A 23,458-nucleotide genomic window follows, 5' to 3' on the forward strand; every position below is an offset into this window, starting at 1 on the left:
GTAGAGGGAGGGGTTGGGGCAGGGAGTCAGACCTCTGTAAAATGACCACTGCTTTCATACAGAGAGCAAGGTGTTCTTTTCTACACCATGCTGACATAGAACATGCTTCTAATCAGGTTGTGCCTGCTTACTAATAAAAATTAACTTCAACACTTTTGCATACCTTTGGTTTTGATGTATATAAAATGTATTTGGAAGATTTACATAGAATTTTCACTTGGGGTTTAATTTGTAATATATTCTTAATAGCTTTTCATTGCATTAAAACAATTGTCTTTGCTTATTAAGCTATGAATGCCCTGTTGTAAGGCTAAGGCAGATTCTACACTTACCCTTATTGAGTGTGAGATAATAGTAGGAGATGTTTTGCAAATAGGAGGGAAGGCAATGTCCTCTTTCTTTTCCTATAAAATAAAAGACATATCAAGTAATAGAAACAAAAGGGCATCACTTGAGGTTAGATCAGGGACTCATGCATGATCCAGTAGTCAATCTGGGCCACAGGAGTGCAGAAATAGGAGCACTCCTGTGACCCAGAGGAGAAATATCCCCAAAAAGGCTAACTTCATTGGTGACCACTTCAGTACCTCGAGTGCACAATCCTTAACTGCAGCATTCTTGCTGAACAAAATTCTAAAATGTATATTATTGTCCTTAAAAACATCAACATAAAGGGAATTGATCAACCATGACACCACAAACTGCAGCTAAAACATATGAGCCCATCCTTACAAGGAAAGACAAATAAAAAAAACAGGGAATTAATTAATACCTGTAGGTAAAACAAAAAAAAACATTTGAAGGTGTACCATAATTCATTTAGTTATGGCATGTGTTAAAGTAGTAGGCAAAACATTTTATTTTTTCATTTTGGATAGAGTAAGGCTGGCCATACATTAAACAACTTTCTTTTACAATTTTCCTTTAGAATTACCAAAACGGTATAATACGAGGTAAAACCGAAACACTGTCAGTGTGTACGCAATCAGGCAGGCCCTTGCACTACATAGCTGAAGGTAAATCCCTCCTCACTATATCCAAAACCAAAAAAAAAAAAAAAAAATATCGACATAAAAAAAGAAGTAGTGGTGAAAAAAAAAAAAAAATTGTAGGTTTAATGTAGTTTTGGAGGACGTCGAATGACGAAACACGTACAGCGCTTTCACGTCACTTCCTGTTCCGTTTTTTTTGTGGAACGCACAGTGTTCCGGACATCCGAGTACCTTGCTGTTTTTACCGCTGTTTATACTGCATTTTACATGTGAGTATATTACCTTTATTTTAATAAAAGTGGTTTTGCAGTATTACGCTATGTGTCCCCCCCTTGTTCATTTTATATGAGAGACACACCACTCACTACTGGAGGATAGGCTGGGGCTAAGCCTTAACCGGTTAGCTGAGAACCCCAACTCTAGAAATAGGAACCCAGGATTACCGGCCAGGACCACCCAGGACTGGGCACCCCAATACTGTACCCCCTCAGTGTTTATTCTCTGCCTAAAACCCCTGTGTGGGGTTGGGATCTCTGGTGAGTGCAATTTGTACTAGAGCAATCGTGTGCACTCAAATGCCACAGCATCACCCCCAAATCCAGTCAGGAATTATCGCATGAAGATTAATAGCCACCATATTATGGACTATTTAGTGTGATTCCCTCACCATTTACCTGATACTTTACATTATATCTGAATTCACATGCACTTGAATATTTGCTTTTGACTGTGTTCTCCAGTCACTGGAGTTATTGGACTGGTCACCTATATTTTATATATTTTGTAATTTTCACCAAGTTATTTTGGGGATATTGGTCAATATATAATTTTTCCCGTGGATTATTTTATCTATGCACTGGGTCACCCAGACACCCAGATTGTTGCACTATATCTGCAAAAGTCACCTTATATCACGGGTTTTCCCTTTTTTGTATCATTTATGTGTCACCTAGTCACTTTACTGGGCACACACCGAGGTAGCCCAGACCGCTGCACTAGTCACTTTAATTTATTTATATTATTATATATTAAGCCTTTTATGCTTATATGTTGGATTTGCACAAACAATTATCAGCTGTATATGATCTATTTTGGTTTACATATCTAAGGCACTTTGTATTCTTTTATTTTATATGTTGGATTGGTTGATTTTGCACAGAGGATTGTCTTCATAGGATATCTGTTTATTATATTTCCAAGGCAATTTATTATTATTCCACTCCATTCATAGTACATACCTTCCCCTACATCCTATTCCAGGCAGCGCCATATTCCCTCACCCCTTAATCTGAATTACAATTGTAGGTTTAACCAATCATTTTTTTTTGGCAATAATGATATATTGGCAGAGAAGTGTTCTTTGCCTGCATACTTTTTGCTAAAAGGTGTTAGGTTGGTAGGTATGTTATCATATATGATCTTAACCTCTTCACAACTGTGCTAAAGCTAAATGACGGCTACAGCATGGTCACACATTTCCGGGACATCCCGCGTGACCCCTGTGGTGCGCATCCGCAGTGATCTGTGATCGCTGTTCACAGATCAGGCTAAAGAACCAATCACAGTGGCTCTTTTCTATGTGACCAGCTGTGTCCAATCACAGCTGATCACAGTGTAAACAGGGATTGCCGGTTATTGACAGTCCTCTCCGCAGGCTGACAGTGGCAATCCACACAGGGGACATCTACACTGATAATCAGGGCACTGATCATCAGTGCCCTAATTATTGGTGCAGCCCCAACAGTGTCCATCAGTGCTGCCTGTCAGTGCCCATCAGCGCTGCCTGTCAGTGCCTATCAGAGCTGCCTACTATTGCAGCCTCTCAGTGCCCATCAGTGCAGCATATCAGTGCCCATCAGTGCCGCCTCATCAGCACATATCAGTGAAGGAGAAAAATTACTTATTTACTAAATTTTATAACAGAAACTTTTAAAAAAAAAAACTTTTGGTGTTTTTTCATTTGTTTAGCAAAAAATCAAAAACCCTGTGGTGATTAAATGCCACCAAAAGAAAGCTCTATCTGTCTCAAAAAAACTTATGAAAATTTTGTATAGGTACAGTGTTGCATGACAGTGGAATTGTCACTCAAAGTGCAACAGCACTGAAAACTGAAAATTGGCCTGAGCAGTAAGGGGGGGAAAGTGCCCAGTAGGCTGGTGGTTAAAGCTGGGTGTAGATTAATCAAAATTCGGCCAGTTTAGCAGAAACTAGACTAAATACAATCCATCTATGGCCGTTCCATTTCTCAGCGAAGTCAATCTAACAATTGCCTTATGAACGGGCTTGTTGGAAAATTTTTGTCAGCGCTGCAGCCATGATTAGTGTATTCTGACAGTAGATGAGCCCCCGCTGTCAGAATACAATAACACAGAGGGAATGATTCCTCTACCCACCTTGCTTGTGTGGATGGCGAAATCTGTTTAGTTTTTTTTTCTATGAGCCCGCTGGCTGATGTTAAATAAACTGACCCATGTATGCCCAGCTAAAGAGAGAGGAAGCATCCACTTACACGGCCTAAAAACTCTAAACCTTTTTCAAGTAATTTAATAGGTATTTTTATGATGGAGTATTTGAATGAGCAAGTGAGTGAACGAGTGAAATTGTGATATCCAAACAGGAAAATGACATAGTTACAGTTTAGTAAGCCTTTAATGACTGCAAACGTTTATAGAGTTCTGAGTATGGAACATGCTCATATGTCATTGTCTCCACTTAATCCACGTAATTGTATTCTTTCCTGGTGAATGTCCCAGTGCCGTATGCAGCTTCAGTACACTGTAACATTTGTTAACCTCACTCGCTGCTCAGTCAGGTAGATGCAAATATTTCCAATAATGATGCAATAAGGTTCATCTATAAAAACGGCAGCTGATTAAACACAGTAATGAAAGACTGATTCGCTGCCAACCACATTTATGTCTTTGTTGTTATGGAGCGTCTTTTATATATAAAAAACACTCTTAGGAAATCAATATCATGTAGATGTAACAATACAGGTTCAGTTATGAGAACCCATACACAGGGCTTTGGTGAGCTTTTCTGTGTTACATACATTTTATTTTGCCCAGTTGTACACCTATCTTTTTTTCCATCCTTCTTTTTCCTAGTTATACAGTAAAAATGGCCTACTTAAATTAGAATAAGAAACCAAACCTTTCAGATGCTATATTTTATAATAGAATTAGTTCCTAACTGCTATATAAAAGATACTGTACATCACTTTTTGTCTATACAGCATTTTACAATTAAAGGGATTGTAAAGGCAGAAGGTTTTTTTTGTTTTTTTTTTATGCATTCTATGCATTTAGATAAAAAAAAAAAAAACCCTGTGTGCAGCAGCCCCCCTCAGCCCCTTTAATACTTACCTAAGCCCATCTCTATCCAGCAATGTTGCAGGAGTGTCTCAGCTGCCCCGGACTCCCATTAGCTGAGACAGCAGCACAGCACGATTGGCCCTTGCTGCTGTCAATCAAAGCCAGTCAGCCAATCGGGAGAGAGAAGGGGCGGGCTGGGGTCGTGGCTCCATGTTTACATGGACACAGGGAGCTGTGACTCGGCTCAGGTGCCCCCCATAGCAAGCTGTTTGCTGTGGGGGCACTCAACAGGAGGAAAGGGCAAGGAGCACAGAAGAAGGACCCGAGAAGAGGAGGATCTGGGCCACTCTGTGCAAAACCAACTGCACAGAGCAGGTAAGTACAGTATAACATGCTTGCTATTTGTTTGACTTTATTAAGATTGTAAGGCTTTACAATCGCTTTAAAGACCCGCGTGTGCTATACTTGTAGATCTCAATCTGTAATTTGTATTTTCTTAGTGGGTGGTGACTCCAACCTCACTCTCCTAAGCCTAAAGGTAGTTATTGTTTTTATTTTATTTTTTAATCAGCACAAGGGATGGTACTTACTATCAATGAGGAGTGTCACTTGTACTTGTGGCTGCCGTCTTAGTTGGACTCCACAATACTCTGCCAACTATACCCCCCACAGTGGTAAACTTCCAGTACTGCGGGGGGTATTAAGAGCTGCTGGACCTGTCATGGGCACTCATTAAAAGTGCCAATTATGCCCTCTCTTTCCGCCCAACCTGTTCCATTCAAAGAAGCTGTACTATAGCTTCTATCACTGCAGAGGCATGGGTTTGGCAGAGGAAGAAACATTTAAACTAATATAGCAGCCACCAGAACAAGGGACACTTTACTTGTGCTAACTGAAAAAAAAAAAAAAAACTTAGGCTTTAAAGTGAAGTTCCACCCTAAATTTAAACTTACCTCCATCTTCTCGCTCCGGGTCACCTGAAAAACAAATGGATAATCGCAATTTATTTTTTTTTTTTACTTATCTTGTAGAGAAAATATACTTACCTTACTTACCTCTTCCTCCCCTCGGAGGCCACTGCGATTCAACACTTCCTGGCTTGCAATGATTCCTGGGAGCTGAACGTCATCGCTCCCAGGAATCAATGCGCCTGCACCGGCCCCGACGTCAGTTCCGGTGCGCGCGCGTCATTCCCTTCTAAACAGCTTCTGGGCATGCCCAGAAGCTGTGCAGGGATGACGCTGCAGCCCCGGAAGTGACGGCAGGGCCGGTGCAGTGCATCGTGGGACCGAAGAAGAAGGAAGAGGTCGCAGAAGAGGATCGCGCTGGCTTCAAGCTGCCCACACCTGAGATGGCAGCGCTGGACAATAATTTTTCAAGGTAAGTATTTCTCCTAAAAGGTAAGTGCAACCCGGGACAGATCAGAGGCTAGCCATTGTGGAATGTACTAGCCCTGACTGTCCCGGGGGTATTTTTATTAAAAAAAGTATTCCAGGGGGGAACTCCGCTTTAAAGTTGAACTTACAGTCAGTTTTGCACAGCAGTACAGCCTTTTCCCTTGTACTAAAATAGCTTACTCTGATTTCACTGCAAACTGTGAGCATTTTTACAGTGTGCATTAGAAAAGTTGTGTCAGGAGGGAGGGTAGGGAACAGCTCAGAACATAGATTGTCTATTCACAACACAGTTCCTCTGCTGTGGGAAGGGGGGGGGGGGTGTTCCTTTCCTCCAATCAGCTCTCACACACTGTAACTGCAGTCTCTCCGTCCCCTCCTCTGTGCTCCTGACAGAAGAAGAAAGATTTTTAACACAATCTGTTCTTTTGAAGGGGTGTAGAGAGGAAAAGACTGCAGATAAACAAGTAAAATTTATGAAGGAGGATTTGCTTAATCTCTGTGTATCATCTGAGGCTGTTCACTTCACTGGGTATATATGAGGGTTTACATCCACTTTAATGTCCCTGTTTTAGCAATCCTATGTGGGCATTACCCAAGGTGGTCTGTATACAAATGTAACCTTCCTAGGAACACCCACTCCTGGAAATTGAAGAGAAAGCAAAAAGTAAGAGTTGTCAGTGGAACAGGGATTAAGATAAATATTTGAATAGAGATATACAGTATCTTACAAAAATGAGTACTCCCCTCACATTTTTGTAAATATTTTATTATATCTTTTCATATGACAACACTGAGTGCCGGTTCACACTTCCACGTGTGCGGCGATCGCATGTAATATCGGAGTGCACTGCTCCTTCATTACATGCGATCGGATGTGCAGTGCGAATTCAGCCATACACTTTGTATGGCTAAATTCGCACTGCACCTGCACAAAAGTCGCACATGAGGCATTTTTTCAGCCGCATCAGGATCGGATCGCACAGTGGTTCACACTTGTGTGATCTGATTCTGTGCGAACTGTCAGATCGCACTGCGATATGCGATCAAACTGGGGGTGTCGTTAACATTTCATTGACACCCCCAGCGTATCGCATATGGCAGTGTGAACTGCCAGATGTGCGTTTGCGATGCGGGAACATGCTGCGAATTCGCAGCCTTCCCGCATCGCACAAGTGTGAACCGACACTGAAGAAATGACACTTTGCTACAATGTAAAGTAGTGAGAGTACAGCTTGTATAACAGTGTAAATTTGCTGTCCCCTCAAAATAACTCAACACACAGCCATTAATGTCTAAACCGCTGGCAACAAAATTGAGTACACCTCTAAGGGCTCTTTCACACGGGCGTTCCGATCAGATCCGCCTGTCAGTTTTTTAGGCGGATCTGATCGGATGCCCCATTCAGCCCTATGGAGCAGCGGATGTCAGCGGCGACATGTCCGCTGACACCCGCTGCCATCCGCATCCGATCCTGTCCGTGAAATCCGGACAGATGGAAACCCTATTTTCCATCCGTCCTGGGGATCGGATCGGATCGGATGAGAGCGGACAGGCGGTCCGCTCTCATCCGATTCCCCATAGAGAGCAGCGGGGCTCTGACACCTCCCTCTCCATACACAGTGCGGAGACGGAGCTGTCATCCGCTGGCTCAGTGGGGATCGGCGGATTGATCCCCGCTGAGCAGAGCACGGTCCGCAACGGAATGCGGACCGTGTGAAAGGGGCCTAAGTGAATATGTCCAATTAGCCACTTTCCCTCCCTGGTGTCTTGTGAGTCGTTAGTGTTACAAGGTCTCAGGTGTGAATGGGAAATAGGTGTGTTAAAATTGGTGTTATCACTCTCACTCTCTCATACTGGTCACTGGAAGTTCAACATGGCAAAGAACTCTTTTAGGACTGAGCCACAGGGCAGTATTCCAACCTGATAACGACCCCAAACACACCTCCAAGATGACCATTGCCTTGCGAAAGAAGCTGAGGGTAAAGGTGATGAAATGGGCAAGCATGTCTCCAGACCTAAACCCTATTGAGCATCTGTGGGGCATCCTCAACTGGGAGGTGGAGGAGCACAAGGTCTTTAACATCCACCAGCTCTGTGATGTCATCATGGAGGAGTGGAAGAGGAACTCCATGCCCAAGAGGGGGAAGGCAGTGCTGGAAAATAATGGTGGCCATACAAAATATGGAAACTTTGGGCCCGATTTGGACATTTCCAATTAGGGACGTACTCACTTTTGTTGCCAGCGGTTTTGACAATAATGGCTGTGTGTTGAGTTATTTTGAGGAGACAGGAAATTTACACTGTTATACAAGCTGTACACTCACTACTTTACATTGTACCAAAGTGTCATTTCTTCAGTGTTGTCACATGAAAAGATATAAAAAATATTTGCAAAAATGTGAGGGGGTGTACCCACTTTTGTGAGATACTGTATGTTCAATGACAACTGTTAAAGTGTTACTAAACCCAGGACCCTGCATTCACTATATTTGGTCTCCCACAGTTCACAGAACATGGAAATGCAAATATTTTTGTAAATATAAACTGCTAAATACCTTTGCTCATCAGCTGTATATAGCAGTCTTGTGACTTCTATCGGTGTCTCCTTAAAGATTGTTAGGAGGAGTTTTCATTCTCCCCTGATCTTCTGTCTGGACAGTGCTGATTGGCCCTGTGCTGATCACATGCACTCTCCCAGGGGAAAAAAAACTCTCTAGCAATACACACCAAACTGAGCATGTGCAGCCTGACTCCTAATGCTCTGTTCTATCAGGAGATGGGTTTGAGTTAAAGAAAGAGAGGATCAGAGAAGGTAGGATCAGACAGTCTTCATACACAATGCAGAGGATTAACCCCTTAGGTTCCACAGTGAGTATAACAAGCATCCTGTACTGAAAACACACACTGATTTTACTGTTGTGGGTTTAGTAACACTTTAGAAAAGGGAATTCCTCTCAATTTGTAGAGATTTCTTCATGCTTCCTGTTGGATCTCCACGACTGGAAGAAAATAGAAATCTCCTCAATAGGACATAGCAAAAAAAAAAAAAGTATGAGTTTTAAACTTTTTCTTACTCTATCTAAAATGAAAAAGAAAAAAAGATTTAGGTTATACAAACAGCTTATTGTCTATGTATTTATTGCTGTTGCAAGTACATCAAAGGTTATTTTGTAGGAAAATGTCCTAATTGATGTAGACTAGCCCAAGTAAACTGTCTTAAGAAAAACTATGGCTAAAGGCCCGTACACACGTACCGATTGTCGGCCGAAAATGTTCGGCCGCCGAACGATCGGCCGATTTTCGGCTTGTTAGTATGATGCTTCCGACAGCCGACAGTGCACTTTCGGCCGAACAGAATCTGTCGTGCAAGCATTAAAATTTTTGTATGCCGACACCAGAACGGCCGATTGTTCGCCAGTCAATACAGAATTCGGCCCGACAGACAGCAGATTTGCAAGACTGGGCATGCTCAGAAAAGAAAAAACACAGGGAAAGTTAACCATCACATGACATCACTTCTGCAGTCGGCGGACAAAATTTCGTGTGCAGTCTTTTGCACTTTTCGGCGGACACGACAGCCCGGGGACAAAAGACGGCCGATCGTTCGGCCGACGATCGGTACGTGTGTACGGGGCTTTACCTTCTGAAAATGTTAGTTGGCTGGCTGTCTTGCTGACTCTTTTTCTTCATTGCTTTGCTTCACTAACCTGGAGCAGGTGTGCACACCTTTCTCTATCTTTGCTAGTATACATTTTTGGGAAGAAGCCAGCAATGGCAACCCCTTTTTATTTTTCTCATGTTACTGGTTTACTTTAAAGCTGAATATAAAGATATAAAGGACTACTCCTAATCTGTCAGTGTGTACCTTCAAAAATATTTATATATAGTATATATTTTAAATTATATATTTTAAACTGAGCTAGTATAAGACATCATACCAGTAGTGGTCAACTTTCTTGATATGTGCATCAAGTGCGGCCACAGCATCACCAAAGGACCGCACATAAAGTTCAGTTAATATTAATTAACAGACACCAGACGCACAACAGGATATAGTCAAAGACTAAAGCCCCGTACACACGCAACGATTATCGGCCGACCGATCGTCCGACTTTTGTCCAGAGTGGTGTTTTGTTGGTTGGAATGTGCCTAGACTGCACACAAATTTTCTCGGCCAACAAAAATCTACTTCAGAAGTGATGTCATGTGCTGGTTTACTTTCCGTGTGTTTTTTCTTCTCTGAGCATGCCCAGTCTTGCTCATCAGATTTTTGTCTGCCGAAATCTGTACTGACTGACGGAAAATTGGCCGTTGTGTTGACGGCCAACAAAAATTTTATAGCCTGCACACCAGATTTTTTTCGGCCGAAAAGTCGGAGTCGGTTGTCGGAAGCATCATACTAACAAGCCGAAAATCGGCCGATCGGACGTTGGCTGAAAATTCCCGGCCAATAATCAATGCGTGTGTACGAGGCATATGACACGTTATACACCAGGTTGCTATAAATCAATTCTATAACAGGACAAAAGAGAAACAAGGGTCACACAAAAAGTGCTAAAGGGCTGCAGGTTTGGCATCAGGACATTTTACTCTATATGTCTTTATATTATTTTCCTATAATTGCAAGTCCAGCAGGATGTAGACTAAAGGCCCGTACACACGATAAGAAATTCGGAAGGGAAATTTCGTCTGACGACCGATCTGCCGATTTTCGGATTGTTAGTATGGTGCTTTCGACAGCCGACTCCGACTTTTCGGCTGACAAAATCCTGATGTGCAGGCATTAAAATTTTTATCCTCCGTCAACACACGTCCGATTTTCGTCTCATTAGTACAGATTTCGATGGGGAAAAATCTTATGAGCAAGACTAGGCATGCTCAGAGATGAAAGAACACAGAAAGCAATCCAACACATGACATCACTTCTGAACAGAGTTGTATAAAGTACTCAAAACCCATACTTGAGTAAAAGTACAAGTGCTCGATCAAAAAGTGACTTGAGTAGAAGTGGAAGTTCTCGATCAAAAAGTGACTTGAGTAGAAGTACTAAAGTATTCAACATTTTTTGTACTTAAGTATTGCAAGTAGTTTTTTTTTTTTAAATTTGCTACTCAAGTATTGAAAGTAAAAGTACAAGTACTGTGTTATGTAGTTATTAAAGAAAGAAGTCAAAAGTTTATTAAAGTTAAAGTTATTAAAGTTAAAGTTATTAAAGAAAGAAGTCAAAAGTACACATGACATTATACACATTTTTTTGAACTTCATGAAACCTGCCATCTACTGTTCTGGCAGTGGTAATTTTTATAATTGTAACGAGTAACTATGCAGCACAAAAAAAAAATATCGGAGTAGAAGTATTGAAATCATCGAAAAAATGTAGTGAAGTAAAAGTGGAAGTAGGAGAAAAAAATTCTACTCTAGGAAAGTACAGATACCGCCTTTCGGTACTTAAGTACAGTAGTGAAGTAGTTCTACTTAGTTACTATACATCTCTGCTTCTGAATTCTGTCGTACGGGAAAATTCGTATGAAAATAATCTCTTCACTTTCCACATCAGACTAGCATGCCACAAAAGACGGACGACAGATCCTTCGATAATCTTATCGTGTGTACGGGGCTTTAGAAAGGAAGGATGAAGCATTGAGAGACAGTGAGCCTCTACTTCAGTTTACGGTGCTATTAAAATAACATCAGGAGCCTGCCTACATGAAGATAGAGTACCGTGATGACCTCATTAAATTAATGAGGCTCATTCACTATGTGGACAGTAGTATGGGGCTTGGGTGGTCTAGAACTGATCTATGAGTAAGGAGCCATATTTAATGGTGCATAAAGTACTCACGTTTTTGCTTGCTTATCTGCATACAGTGTTTACAAGTGTGCAGGTAAGTTCATTTTAGCTGCTGGAATTATCTCCTCTTTGAATGCAGGGTTTGGGCATTTTTTCTATGTCCCTGAATGCTACTCTAAAATAAATCTAAAAGGCACAATGTGCATGGACATATCAGATGTCACAGAGCTGCTGTATGCTTTGAAAGTAGAGTTTTTCCACAATCATGTATATGTACACTAATATGGAAATCATAATTCCTAATATAGAGGTGACTACTAGGGGGAGCATTTACAAATATGCATATTATCAGAATTGTCGAAGATAGTCAAAACGTGTATTTCTCCGGGGCTGCCCCAAAAAGTTAGAGAAGGTTTGGAATCTTTGGTCAAATTCTGATTTTACCACAGATGATCAAATCGACGGCATGGCGGACTCCCCGTCTCATGACAATCATTAATTAGACCTGGTTGGTAACAGATCTTCAGCAGTGACCTTTACATTTTGATGGATATCCATGTGTGTAGTGAAGGAGTTCTATGGTTCTTAGTAGACTGTCCTTTGTGTATAAGAGGGGACGTAATACTGTTATGACCCACTATTCACATTATAGTATCCTTATTGATGTAGACCTAAGCAGCTGATGTTTAGCAAATAGTAGTTTTAATCTGTTTGCCATTGGATTGTTATGTGTAATGTGTTTATGCACCTAAGCTGGGGAATGCCTCAAGGCAATGTTTTGCACTTAATCAAAAGAAGTTCTCAATAAAGAGAAGTTCTAAAAAAAGATAATTAAAACATGAAACAGCAATCAAGAAAAAAAAAAAAAAGACTTTTGAGTACAGCTTATAAAGATTAAAAATGTATGTTTATTAAAAAAAAAAAAAAAAACACTAGTCTTCCTTTTAATTACGCTTGGAGGTGACTTTTGTTCACTACTGACGCTTATTTTTTTTTCTAAATCTTTTTTTTTAAGTCACTATTGCCTCGTTTCCACTGAGCGGATCGGTTCGGGTCGGTTCGGTACGGTACGCTAATTAGAGTGTTTCCATTATGAAAGTGGCCCATACAACCGAACCAAACCGCACCATTCCTGGTCCTGCTTCAGATGTAGGGCCATAGGAAATGGTACGGTACGGTTAGGGCGGAGCTACTGGCGTCACACGATAGAGTCCTCTGATTGGCGGACAGGAAACCATCAATGCTCACGTCAAATGAAAGAGCAAAACAAACACCTCATTTGGTGTAAACCCCGCATGGTCCCTGGTGGCCCGACTTGCAGTGGAAACGCTCACCTGAATAGACCGGACCATTCTAACCCTTCCAAACTGTACCGACCTGAACCGTTCCGCTCAGTGGAAACGAGGCATATGATAAGCATGATTCTTGTTCATAGATCATATGTATCAGATAGATCCAAATTAAACATGCTGTATACTGTATGTCAGAGCAAGTGAAATGCATAGAAACACATGTATAAAAATACAGTCTAATACAATAGTGACTGTATATCAATGTTTTCAATCGAAAATGTTTCTTTTTGTCTGCCATTCTTCATTGCTACCTTCACAGACAGGAAGGGGAAACCTCCCCAAAAATGACAAAATAAAAATGTTTGACTGGAGATGGGTTTTATTGTTTGAATGTATTTTGTGTCACTTGGTGGCACCAGCTGTGTTTGGCATGCTTTCTCCACCCCAGCTGTGAGCGGTGCAGAGCCCTGACTTCTGTGTGCTGTGCAGCAGCTGGCTCTCTCCCTTCACTTCCCTGCTGTGTGAGCAGAGCATGCTCTGTGTGAAATCCCCTACTTGCTCCTGCAAACCCCCTGGAGCAGAGGACCTGAGCCAATCAGCAGCAAGAGGACTTGACATGGATTCTGGGAAATGTTGCCCATAAAGGGGCACAGCACAATGCAAGTGAAGGGAGGCTCATGGAGCTGTGGACTGACAAGTATTCCCTGCACATCAGAGGAGGAGAGATAGGACTTTTTCTGGACAATTCCAGAGAGATCTGGTTGTTTTGCAGGAGTCATATGGACCTGTGGCCTTGGCTGGAACTTTTCAGAGACCAGGGTACCATCTTAGAACAGGGAATGCAGACCTGTTGCCTTTGCTGAGCCTATGCAGAGATCAGGTACCCTTGCTGTGTCCATAGAAGGCTGAGGGCTGAACCACAGAGAGATTGCTTGCTGAGCTATAACCAGAACTGGAAGGATCCCTTGCCATGAGTGTCTACAGCAAGGGAGAACCAGCGAGGCCTAGACCTTAGAGACTGAACCTTGTGAGGACCCATTCGGGAGGACTGAGTCACCAGGTCCCAGGTACATGAGGACAGCAAACTATCAAATGATCTGGATCAGATTCCTGTGTACCAGGAGGGGTGAGTTGAGCCATCTATGCTTATCTTAACACTGACATAGGTAATGCAATCGAGACTGCTCCTTACCTAGCAAACAATCAGCCATGCACACCCTTGAAGGGACAACTGCACATGCACCACCTTATAGAAAGGCCCCAACAAAAGCCAGCTAGCACTGACAATTAGACACCAGGTACCTTATAGCCACCCCAGGAGTAACTCTTTGTCAGGAACGCATACACCCACTCTCTATTAAGGCTGGTTGCACAGTGTGGACAATAGGACATTTGTTTTTGGGTTAGTCCTATGCCGATAGTCTTAACCCTGTTTGCACCAGTTATAATTTGGCTTCAATATAGTTCTATTTATTGCCATCTTATTAGTGTGCATTCACATCCTCTAGTACAGCATCTTTAAACTCGTTCAATTGTCTGTTTGTTGATTCCTGCATTGTTTAACTGCATTGCCATAATACACCCTTTCAGTCTACCATCTAGTTGCTTATGGCCTATTTTCTGTGCATTAATATAGAGTGATAGCATAGTAACTTTTAGGTTACATATGTTGTCAGTGGGGTCCAAGAAGCTTAAAGAGTCATGGCAGAACAGAGAACCCATTATATCCAGTGGCTCCTGGAGGGTAAGCACTACATTTGTTATTTTTAAAAGCATATGCACATACAGTACTTGGGAACTTTTGTAAATCAGTGGGCCTATGAATGGGAGCAGGACAGCCAATGATTGCAGCTTACCACAGCAAATAGAAAGTTTAATATCTGTGCCTATGCAATCCCACAGTAAAATATAGAGCATACAGTGGGTGAAAGAAGAAATGCCATGGCCTTGGTGGTGTCAATGGAAAGAACAATTACTTCTGGAAGTAGAGATGGGAAATCTGGGGCTCTGATGCCCCCCCCCCCCCTCCTTCCTTGTTCTCGCAGTTCAGATCTCTTTCTTAGTACACTACCCATTTGTGAATAAGGGCAGCTTATTCTTCCTGTCTCTGGTCATGTGACAGGAAAAAGTGCAGTCCACCCTCACTCTCCAACAGGCACTCATATTTCTCTCTTTTTCCCACAGTAGGTTTCCACTGGAGGAAGGAGAGTACAGAATCTTACCTCCAGGAGCTATCATGATGCCTGCCTAATGAGAGTAACCCTGCAGTCACACCTATCAATCACCAGAAAGCCATAGAACTGAGTCTAGTGCCAAGACAGTCAAGAACATAAGCAACAATCTGACATCTTTGTGTGAAAGCCAACAAGTTCCCAGATATGCATATGTATAGTTACAAACCACATCACCCAGTGCCTTCTAATCTTAGCTAGCATTATAAATGATACTTTCAATGAACACACACTGCTTGGCCTGCTCAGAGCTGAAGAATGTTTATAGGGCATTACTTCACCATATTATCCAGTGCATACTCTGCTGTCTGTACAATAGACCACACACCTGTCAAACTGTATCTAAAGGAATATATATATATATATATATATATATATATATATATATATATATATATATATATATATATATATATATATATATATATTTAGTTATTATATTTTATTTTATTTTTTTTTACTAAGGGCCAGTTTCCACCATAGAAGCGCAGTCCAGATGAGCTCAATATGCTTTTCTGCATGTGTGTTTTGATGCGTTTTTGGTGTGTTTTTGATGCAGTCCAGTGCATTTTTTCTCCTCTTTTTCCTTAACTTTAAATAAGGACATGTGTGTTCTAGTGCATTTTTTGGTGTGTTTAGGTGCATTCCAGTGTGTTTTTGGTGCATTTTACAGCATTCCAGTATAGCCCAGTGCAAGAAAAATGCATCATGTTCTACATTTTTTTCTGGAACTTGAATGCACTGGAACTGCAAGTACTGGTGAGTGGTGTGAACTATGCCATTTAAAATCATATAACCTACTTTCCATGCGTTTTTTATCCAGAAATAAACGCACTGGACTGCATGTGGTGTGCCCTTAAAGTAGTGAAAAGTTAGAACCACAGCCATATTTTCATTGCTAGCTGTGTCCCCTCTGGTGTAGATTCACTCTCTTTATTTGATCTGGTCGCCACTGTCCAGGTGACAACTGTCCAAGAGGTCAAATCCTTGACTTTAGCGAGACTTCCTTTCACTTTCTCTTATGTTTTCAGGACAGGAAGTAAAGAGAAATCTACCCAATGGAATAGAGATGGTAAAAACAAAATCTACCAACTTTTAAGCATTCATTAATCTAACCAAAACAAATAAACCAAAGAATTTTGCATTTACACAGTTTTAAATCTTATAAAGAAAAAAAAAGGTTTGTAGAAGAATTTGGAATACTTACTTTTTGTACATTTTTGCGAGAAGTAATACCTTTCATATACAGCGTCCACATTCTTCTGTTTCACTATCAGGTTTGATACTATGTTATTACCATAATTATTCATTGAATAATTCAAAAAGGTAAAATTACAAATAGCTGTAGTCCAGGGGGAGAAAAACGTAAAAAGCACTTCTGATGATATAGAACAGATCCTGTATACGTATTCAACAATGCAACATAAAGACTACTGATATATAATCTCCCTCCAGAGGGAAAAATATGTACATGTGCTGCTCTCTGTGTTAACCAATGTCACATAATCCCATGAGTGACAAAATCCAAATGTCCATTTATATAAAATGAATGCACCAAATGGTTCAGGTTAGGAGATCTTTTCTTGCCATGATTAACAATGTCCAGCGCTGTTTTATTTGTTAAATGATTTATGTCAAGTGATAACTGGTAATCCAGACAGAAGCTTGATTATTGTGCTTTGGGAGCAGAATTGTTGTTTTTGGAAAACAAATGCACTTGATAGGAAGAATCGTGCCGAATCCACATATAGAAAAGGAACCAGTCTCTGTTCACCTGCTGAAGCTTATTAAATGAATGTCCAAAGGAAGTCCTTTAGCCAAAGCCAAACTGACGTCCCCTTAGCAACACACACTCTACCTGTTTGTGCTCTCCCCTGGAGGGAATGACAGCTCACCTGTTAATTACACACCCCTCCCTACGTTTATTTAACAGTAGATCAGAGCTGTCACTCATCTCAACCACAATGAAGGAAGTAGGAGAACTACAATTCCAAACATTATTGAGTCCTTGCAAACACATGCCTAATCTTAGGTTGCATAATGAGCTATTGAGCGTGTATATATCTATCCAGAATTAGGGCAGTATCGCTTTTGTAAAGATACATTAAATGCAAATGTTTAAAAAGACCAAACTAATTATATATACACAATGGGTTATCATGAAAAAATTTAATAGGGAATGGATTAGGAAAACAGTGGTGCCATATAACTTTTCACTTGTATAATTAAAGTTTTTAAATATTTGGCTTCCAATTTTCTTATATAAAAAAGATTATTTAAAAAAATTCTAAATGCCAATCAAATTAAATAGATTACTTACAGAATACAATAGACTAATGCCTTACTATAACTTCATTGCAGTGTGGGCAACATTATAGGCAGGAAAGGCCAATACCACATTTCATGATCTCTTAATAGCATCAATGGCCACCAGGGGCGTTGCTAGGTGGGAAAAAGACCAGGGGCTTCAGCCCGAAGATAAATTTGATAACCCCCTCCCACATTTTAAAGTAAGCCCCGCCCAAGCTCCTCCCATATTTAAAAGTAAGTACCGCCCAAGCTCCACCCAATGGCCCCCTCAGTCAAGGGTCAGTCAATGGGGTGGTATGGAGAGGATTACAGGGGGTCAGACATGGGGTGGTATGGAGAGGAGTACAGGGGGTCAGACATGGGGTGGTATGGAGAGGAGTACAGGGGGTCAGACATGGGGTGGTATGGAGAGGAGTACAGGGGGTCAGACATGGGGTGGTATGGAGAGGAGTACAGGGGGTCAGACATGGGGTGGTATGGAGAGGAGTACAGGGGGTCAGACATGGGGTGGTATGGAGAGGAGTACAGGGGGTCAGACATGGGGTGGTATGGAGAGGAGTACAGGGGGTCAGACATGGGGTGGTATGGAGAGGAGTACAGGGGGTCAGACATGGGGTGGTATGGAGAGGAGTACAGGGGGTCAGACATGGGGTGGTATGGAGAGGAGTACAGGGGGTCAGACATAGGGTGGTATGGAGAGGAGTACAGGAGGTCAGTCATGGGGTGGTATGGAGAGGAGTACAGGGGGCCAGACATGGGGTGGTATGGAGAGGAGTACAGGGGGTCAGACATGGGGTGGTATGGAGAGGAGTACAGGGGGTCAGACATGGGGTGGTATGGAGAGGAGTACAGGGGGTCAGACATGGGGTGGTATGGAGAGGAGTACAGGGGGTCAGACATGGGGTGGTATGGAGAGGAGTACAGGGGGTCAGACATGGGGTGGTATGGAGAGGAGTACAGGGGGTCAGACATGGGGTGGTATGGAGAGGAGTACAGGGGGTCAGACATAGGGTGGTATGGAGAGGAGTACAGGAGGTCAGTCATGGGGTGGTATGGAGAGGAGTACAGGGGGTCAGACATGGGGTGGTATGGAGAGGAGTACAGGGGGTCAGACATGGGGTGGTATGGAGAGGAGTACAGGGGGTCAGACATGGGGTGGTATGGAGAGGAGTACAGGGGGTCAGACATGGGGTGGTATGGAGAGGAGTACAGGAGGTCAGTCATGGGGTGGTATGGAGAGGAGTACAGGGGGTCAGACATGGGGTGGTATGGAGAGGAGTACAGGGGGTCAGACATGGGGTGGTATGGAGAGGAGTACAGGGGGTCAGACATAGGGTGGTATGGAGAGGAGTACAGGAGGTCAGTCATTGGGTGGTATGGAGAGGAGAGGAGTACAGGGGGTCAGACATGGGGTGGTATGGAGAGGAGAGGAGTACAGGGGGTCAGACATGGGGTGGTATGGAGAGGAGTACAGGGGGTCAGACATGGGTTGGTATGGAGAGGAGTACAGGGGGTCAGACATGGGGTGGTATGGAGAGGAGAGGAGTACAGGGGGTCAGTCATGGGGTGGTATGGAGAGGAGAGGAGTACAGGGGGTCAGACATGGGGTGGTATGAAGAGGAGTACAGGGGGTCAGACATGGGGTGGTATGGAGAGGAGAGGAGTACAGGAGGTCAGTCATGGGGTGGTATGGAGAGCAGAGAAGTACAGGGGGTCAGACATGGGGTGATATGGAGAGGAGTACAGGGGGGCAGATATAGGGTGGTATGGAGAGGAGCGGAGTACAGGAGGTCAGTCATGGGGTGGTATGGAGAGGAGAGAAGTACAGGGGTTCAGTCATGGGTTGGTATGAAGAGGAATACAGGGGGTCAGACATGGGGTGGTATGGAGAGGAGTACAGGGGGTCAGACATGGGGTGGTATGGAGAGGAGTACAGGGGGTCAGACATGGGGTGGTATGGAGAGGAGTACAGGGGGTCAGACATAGGGTGGTATGGAGAGGAGAGGAGTACAGGGGGTCAGTCATGGGGTGGTATGGAGAGGAGAGGAGTACAGGAGGTCAGTCATTGGGTGGTATGGAGAGGAGAGGAGTACAGGGGGTCAGACATGGGGTGGTATGGAGAGGAGTACAGGGGGTCAGACATGGGTTGGTATGGAGAGGAGAGGAGTACAGGAGGTCAGTCATGGGGTGGTATGGAGAGCAGAGAAGTACAGGGGGTCAGACATGGGGTGATATGGAGAGGAGTACAGGGGGGCAGATATAGGGTGGTATGGAGAGGAGCGGAGTACAGGAGGTCAGTCATGGGGTGGTATGGAGAGGAGAGAAGTACAGGGGTTCAGTCATGGGTTGGTATGAAGAGGAATACAGGGGGTCAGACATGGGGTGGTATGGAGAGGAGTACAGGGGGTCAGACATGGGGTGGTATGGAGAGGAGTACAGGGGGTCAGACATGGGGTGGTATGGAGAGGAGTACAGGGGGTCAGACATGGGGTGGTATGGAGAGGAGTACAGGGGGTCAGACATAGGGTGGTATGGAGAGGAGAGGAGTACAGGGGGTCAGTCATGGGGTGGTATGGAGAGGAGAGGAGTACAGGAGGTCAGTCATTGGGTGGTATGGAGAGGAGAGGAGTACAGGGGGTCAGACATGGGGTGGTATGGAGAGGAGTACAGGGGGTCAGACATGGGTTGGTATGGAGAGGAGTACAGGGGGTCAGACATGGGGTGGTATGGAGAGGAGAGGAGTACAGGGGGTCAGTCATGGGGTGGTATGGAGAGGAGAGGAGTACAGGGGGTCAGACATGGGGTGGGATGGAGAGGAGAGGAGTACAGGAGGTCAGTCATGGGGTGGTATGGAGAGCAGAGAAGTACAGGGGGTCAGACATGGGGTGATATGGAGAGGAGTACAGGGGGGCAGATATAGGGTGGTATGGAGAGGAGCGGAGTACAGGAGGTCAGTCATGGGGTGGTATGGAGAGGAATACAGGGGGTCAGACATGGGGTGGTATGGAGAGGAGTACAGGGGGTCAGACATGGGGTGGTATGGAGAGGAGTACTGCCGGCATCAGATGGAACATAAATTAATGCAGCCTAAACTCAATCCTATTAAACTCCTTTGGCGTAAATGTAAACAGCCAGGTCTTCTTGTCCAACATCAGTACCTGACCTCAAAAATGCACAAGTCCTCACAAGCTCAATACAAAATCTTGTGGAAAGCCTTCCCAGAAAAGTGGAAGCTGTTTACAGATGCAAAGGTGAGACCAACTCAATATACCACCCCATGACTGACCCCCTGTACTCCGCTCCTCTCCATACCACCCTATATCTGCCCCCCTGTACTCCTCTCCATATCACCCCATGTCTGACCCCCTGTACTTCTCTGCTCTCCATACCACCCCATGACTGACCTCCTGTACTCCTCTCCATACCAACCCATGTCTGACCCCCTGTACTCCTCTTCATACCACCCCATGTCTGACCCCCTGTACTCCTCTCCTCTCCATACCACCCCATGACTGACCCCCTGTACTCCTCTCCTCTCCATACCACCCCATGTCTGACCCCCTGTACTTCTCTGCTCTCCATACCACCCCATGACTGACCTCCTGTACTCCTCTCCATACCACCCCATGTCTGACCCCCTGTACTCCTCTCCATACCACCCCATGACTGACCGCCTGTACTCCTCTCCATACCACCCCATGTCTGACCCCCTGTACTCCTCTTCATACCACCCCATGTCTGACCCCCTGTACTCCTCTCCATACCACCCCATGTCTGACCCCCTGTACTCCTCTCCATACCACCCCATGTCTGACCCCCTGTACTCCTCTCCATACCACCCCATGACTGACCGCCTGTACTCCTCTCCATACCACCCCATGTCTGACCCCCTGTACTCCTCTCCATACCACCCCATGACTGACCCCCTGTACTCCTCTCCTCTCCATACCACCCCATGTCTGACCCCCTGTACTCCTCTCCATACCAACCCATGTCTGACCCCCTGTACTCCTCTCCATACCACCCCATGTCTGACCCCCTGTACTCCTCTCCATACCACCCCATGACTGACCCCCTGTACTCCTCTCCATACCACCCCATGTCTGACCCCCTGTACTCCTCTCCATACCATCCCATGTCTGACCGCCTGTACTCCTCTCCATACCACCCCATGTCTGACCATTGTCCCATCATTTTTTTTTGAAAACAGGCTAAATAGTTGCAACAGCTGTACGATCTTTGGGTACACATGCATCATCACTGATTCATTTGTGAGAATATTGGCTATATTTGTGAATTACGAACTAGTATTGCGATCCAGTCGGCTGTTGCGACTATTTAGCCTGTTTTCATCTCATATTGTTTTAGGAAAAGAAGCCATAATTCCACTGGGAACAGATATTTAGATTACTTATTTATGATTAGTGTTAAGGAATTGGATCAATTTTAGGATTTGCATCATACACGTCTTTTAATATAGATTGGGAGTTGTCTATAAGTTGGATATATTTTCCTATCTTCATATATCCTAGGCGAATATAGGAATTTTTTTAAGGATTTTTTAAGAATTTTTTTAAGGAATCGGATCAGCCTACAAGAGTTGGATTTTATATGTTGTTTGCTTCAATCAGTTGATTTTTTAGCTGCTTATAGATTATTTATTTGGTCATTCTTAAACATTGGTACATATTTATGGTGAGACCCCTTTCTTATTTTAGTTTGGGAGGTCTCACTGCGATTGGTTGACTCGGTCTGAGTTTCTTCTGAGATCTCTTCTATTGTGCGCCGACTCACTGGGGTTTTTTAGAAAGAAAATGTATTACAGCACATCCAGTCAGTGGCGTACCTAGAGCATTTGGCACCCGGGGCGGATCCTATATCTGGCACCCCCCAACTTTAAAATGTAAAAACACCCACAAAAATTTGTAATGTTTTCAAGAATATTTATTGCACACATTTCACAGCCCCCCATCACAGTGCCCCTTGCAGTCTGCCCTCCGTCTCTCTAATCACAGTTCCCCCTTTTGCACTCTCTGCCTCCCTCCCCTGCACAGTCCTACCTTCAGCATAAATAGATAGCTAATATTATTAGCAATGTGTTTAAGTTTGAGTATGAGATTGGAGACTTGCTAAAGGAGATGGCCAGAGACTGCAGACATAGTACAGGAGATGGTCAGAGACTGCAGACATGGTACAGGACATGGTCAGAGACTGCGGACATGATACAAGAGATGGTCAGAGACTGAGGACATGATACAAGAGACGGTCAGAGACTGCAGACATAGTACAGGAGACGGTCAGAGACTGCAGACATGGTACAGGAGATGGTCAGAGACTACAGACATGATACAGTAGATGGTCAGAGACTGCAGACATGATACAAGAGACGGTCAGAGACTGCAGACATAGTACAGGAGACAGTCAGAGACTGCAGACATGGTACAGGAGATGGTCAGAGACTGCAGACATGATACAAGAGATGGTCAGAGACTGCAGACATTAAACAGGAGAGGGTCAGAGACTGAGGACATGATACAGGAGATGGTCAGAGACTGAGGACATGATACAGGAGATGGTCAGAGACTGAGGACATTAAACAGAAGATGGCCAGAGACTGAGGACATGGTTCAGGAGACGGTCAGAGACTGCAGACATGGTACAGGAGATGGTCAGAGACTGCAGACATGGTACAGGAGATGGTCAGAGACTACAGACATGATACAAGAGGTGGTTAGAGACTGCAGACATGATACAAGAGATTGTCAGAGACTGCAGACATTAAACAGGAGAGGGTCAGAGACTGAGGACATGATACAGGAGATGGTCAGAGACTGAGGACATTAAACAGAAGATGGCCAGAGACTGAGGACATGTTACAGAAGATGGTCAGAGACTGCAGACATGGTTCAGGAGACGGTCAGAGACTGCAGATGTGATACAGGAGATGGTCAGAGACTGCAGACATGGTACAGGAGATGGTCAGAGACTGCAGACATGGTACAGGAGATGGTCAGAGACTGAGGACATGATAGAAGAGCACTAGGGGGGCCGGAGAGCACAGGCGAAGCAGAGAGCACTGGAGGAGCTGAAGGGCACGGTGGGGTGGGGGTGGGGGACTGGAGAGTATTAAG

At 43.9% G+C, this 23,458-nt stretch overlaps 1 protein-coding gene across 1 annotated transcript in view; it reads right to left on the minus strand.

Annotated features, from left to right (window-relative positions):
* LOC309552259 (uncharacterized protein) overlaps window positions 1–23,458 on the minus strand; it is a 167,997-nt gene that overhangs the window by 127,807 nt on the left and 16,732 nt on the right. Inside the window, exon 3 of the mRNA XM_082253145.1 lies at window positions 333–404. Coding sequence (XP_082109271.1) covers window positions 333–404 — 72 coding nt within the window. The remainder of the gene's footprint in view (window positions 1–332; window positions 405–23,458) is intronic.

The sequence above is a fragment of the Pelophylax lessonae genome (assembly GCF_965119305.1).
Source record: "Pelophylax lessonae genome assembly, chromosome: 1".
NCBI lineage: Eukaryota > Metazoa > Chordata > Amphibia > Anura > Ranidae > Pelophylax > Pelophylax lessonae.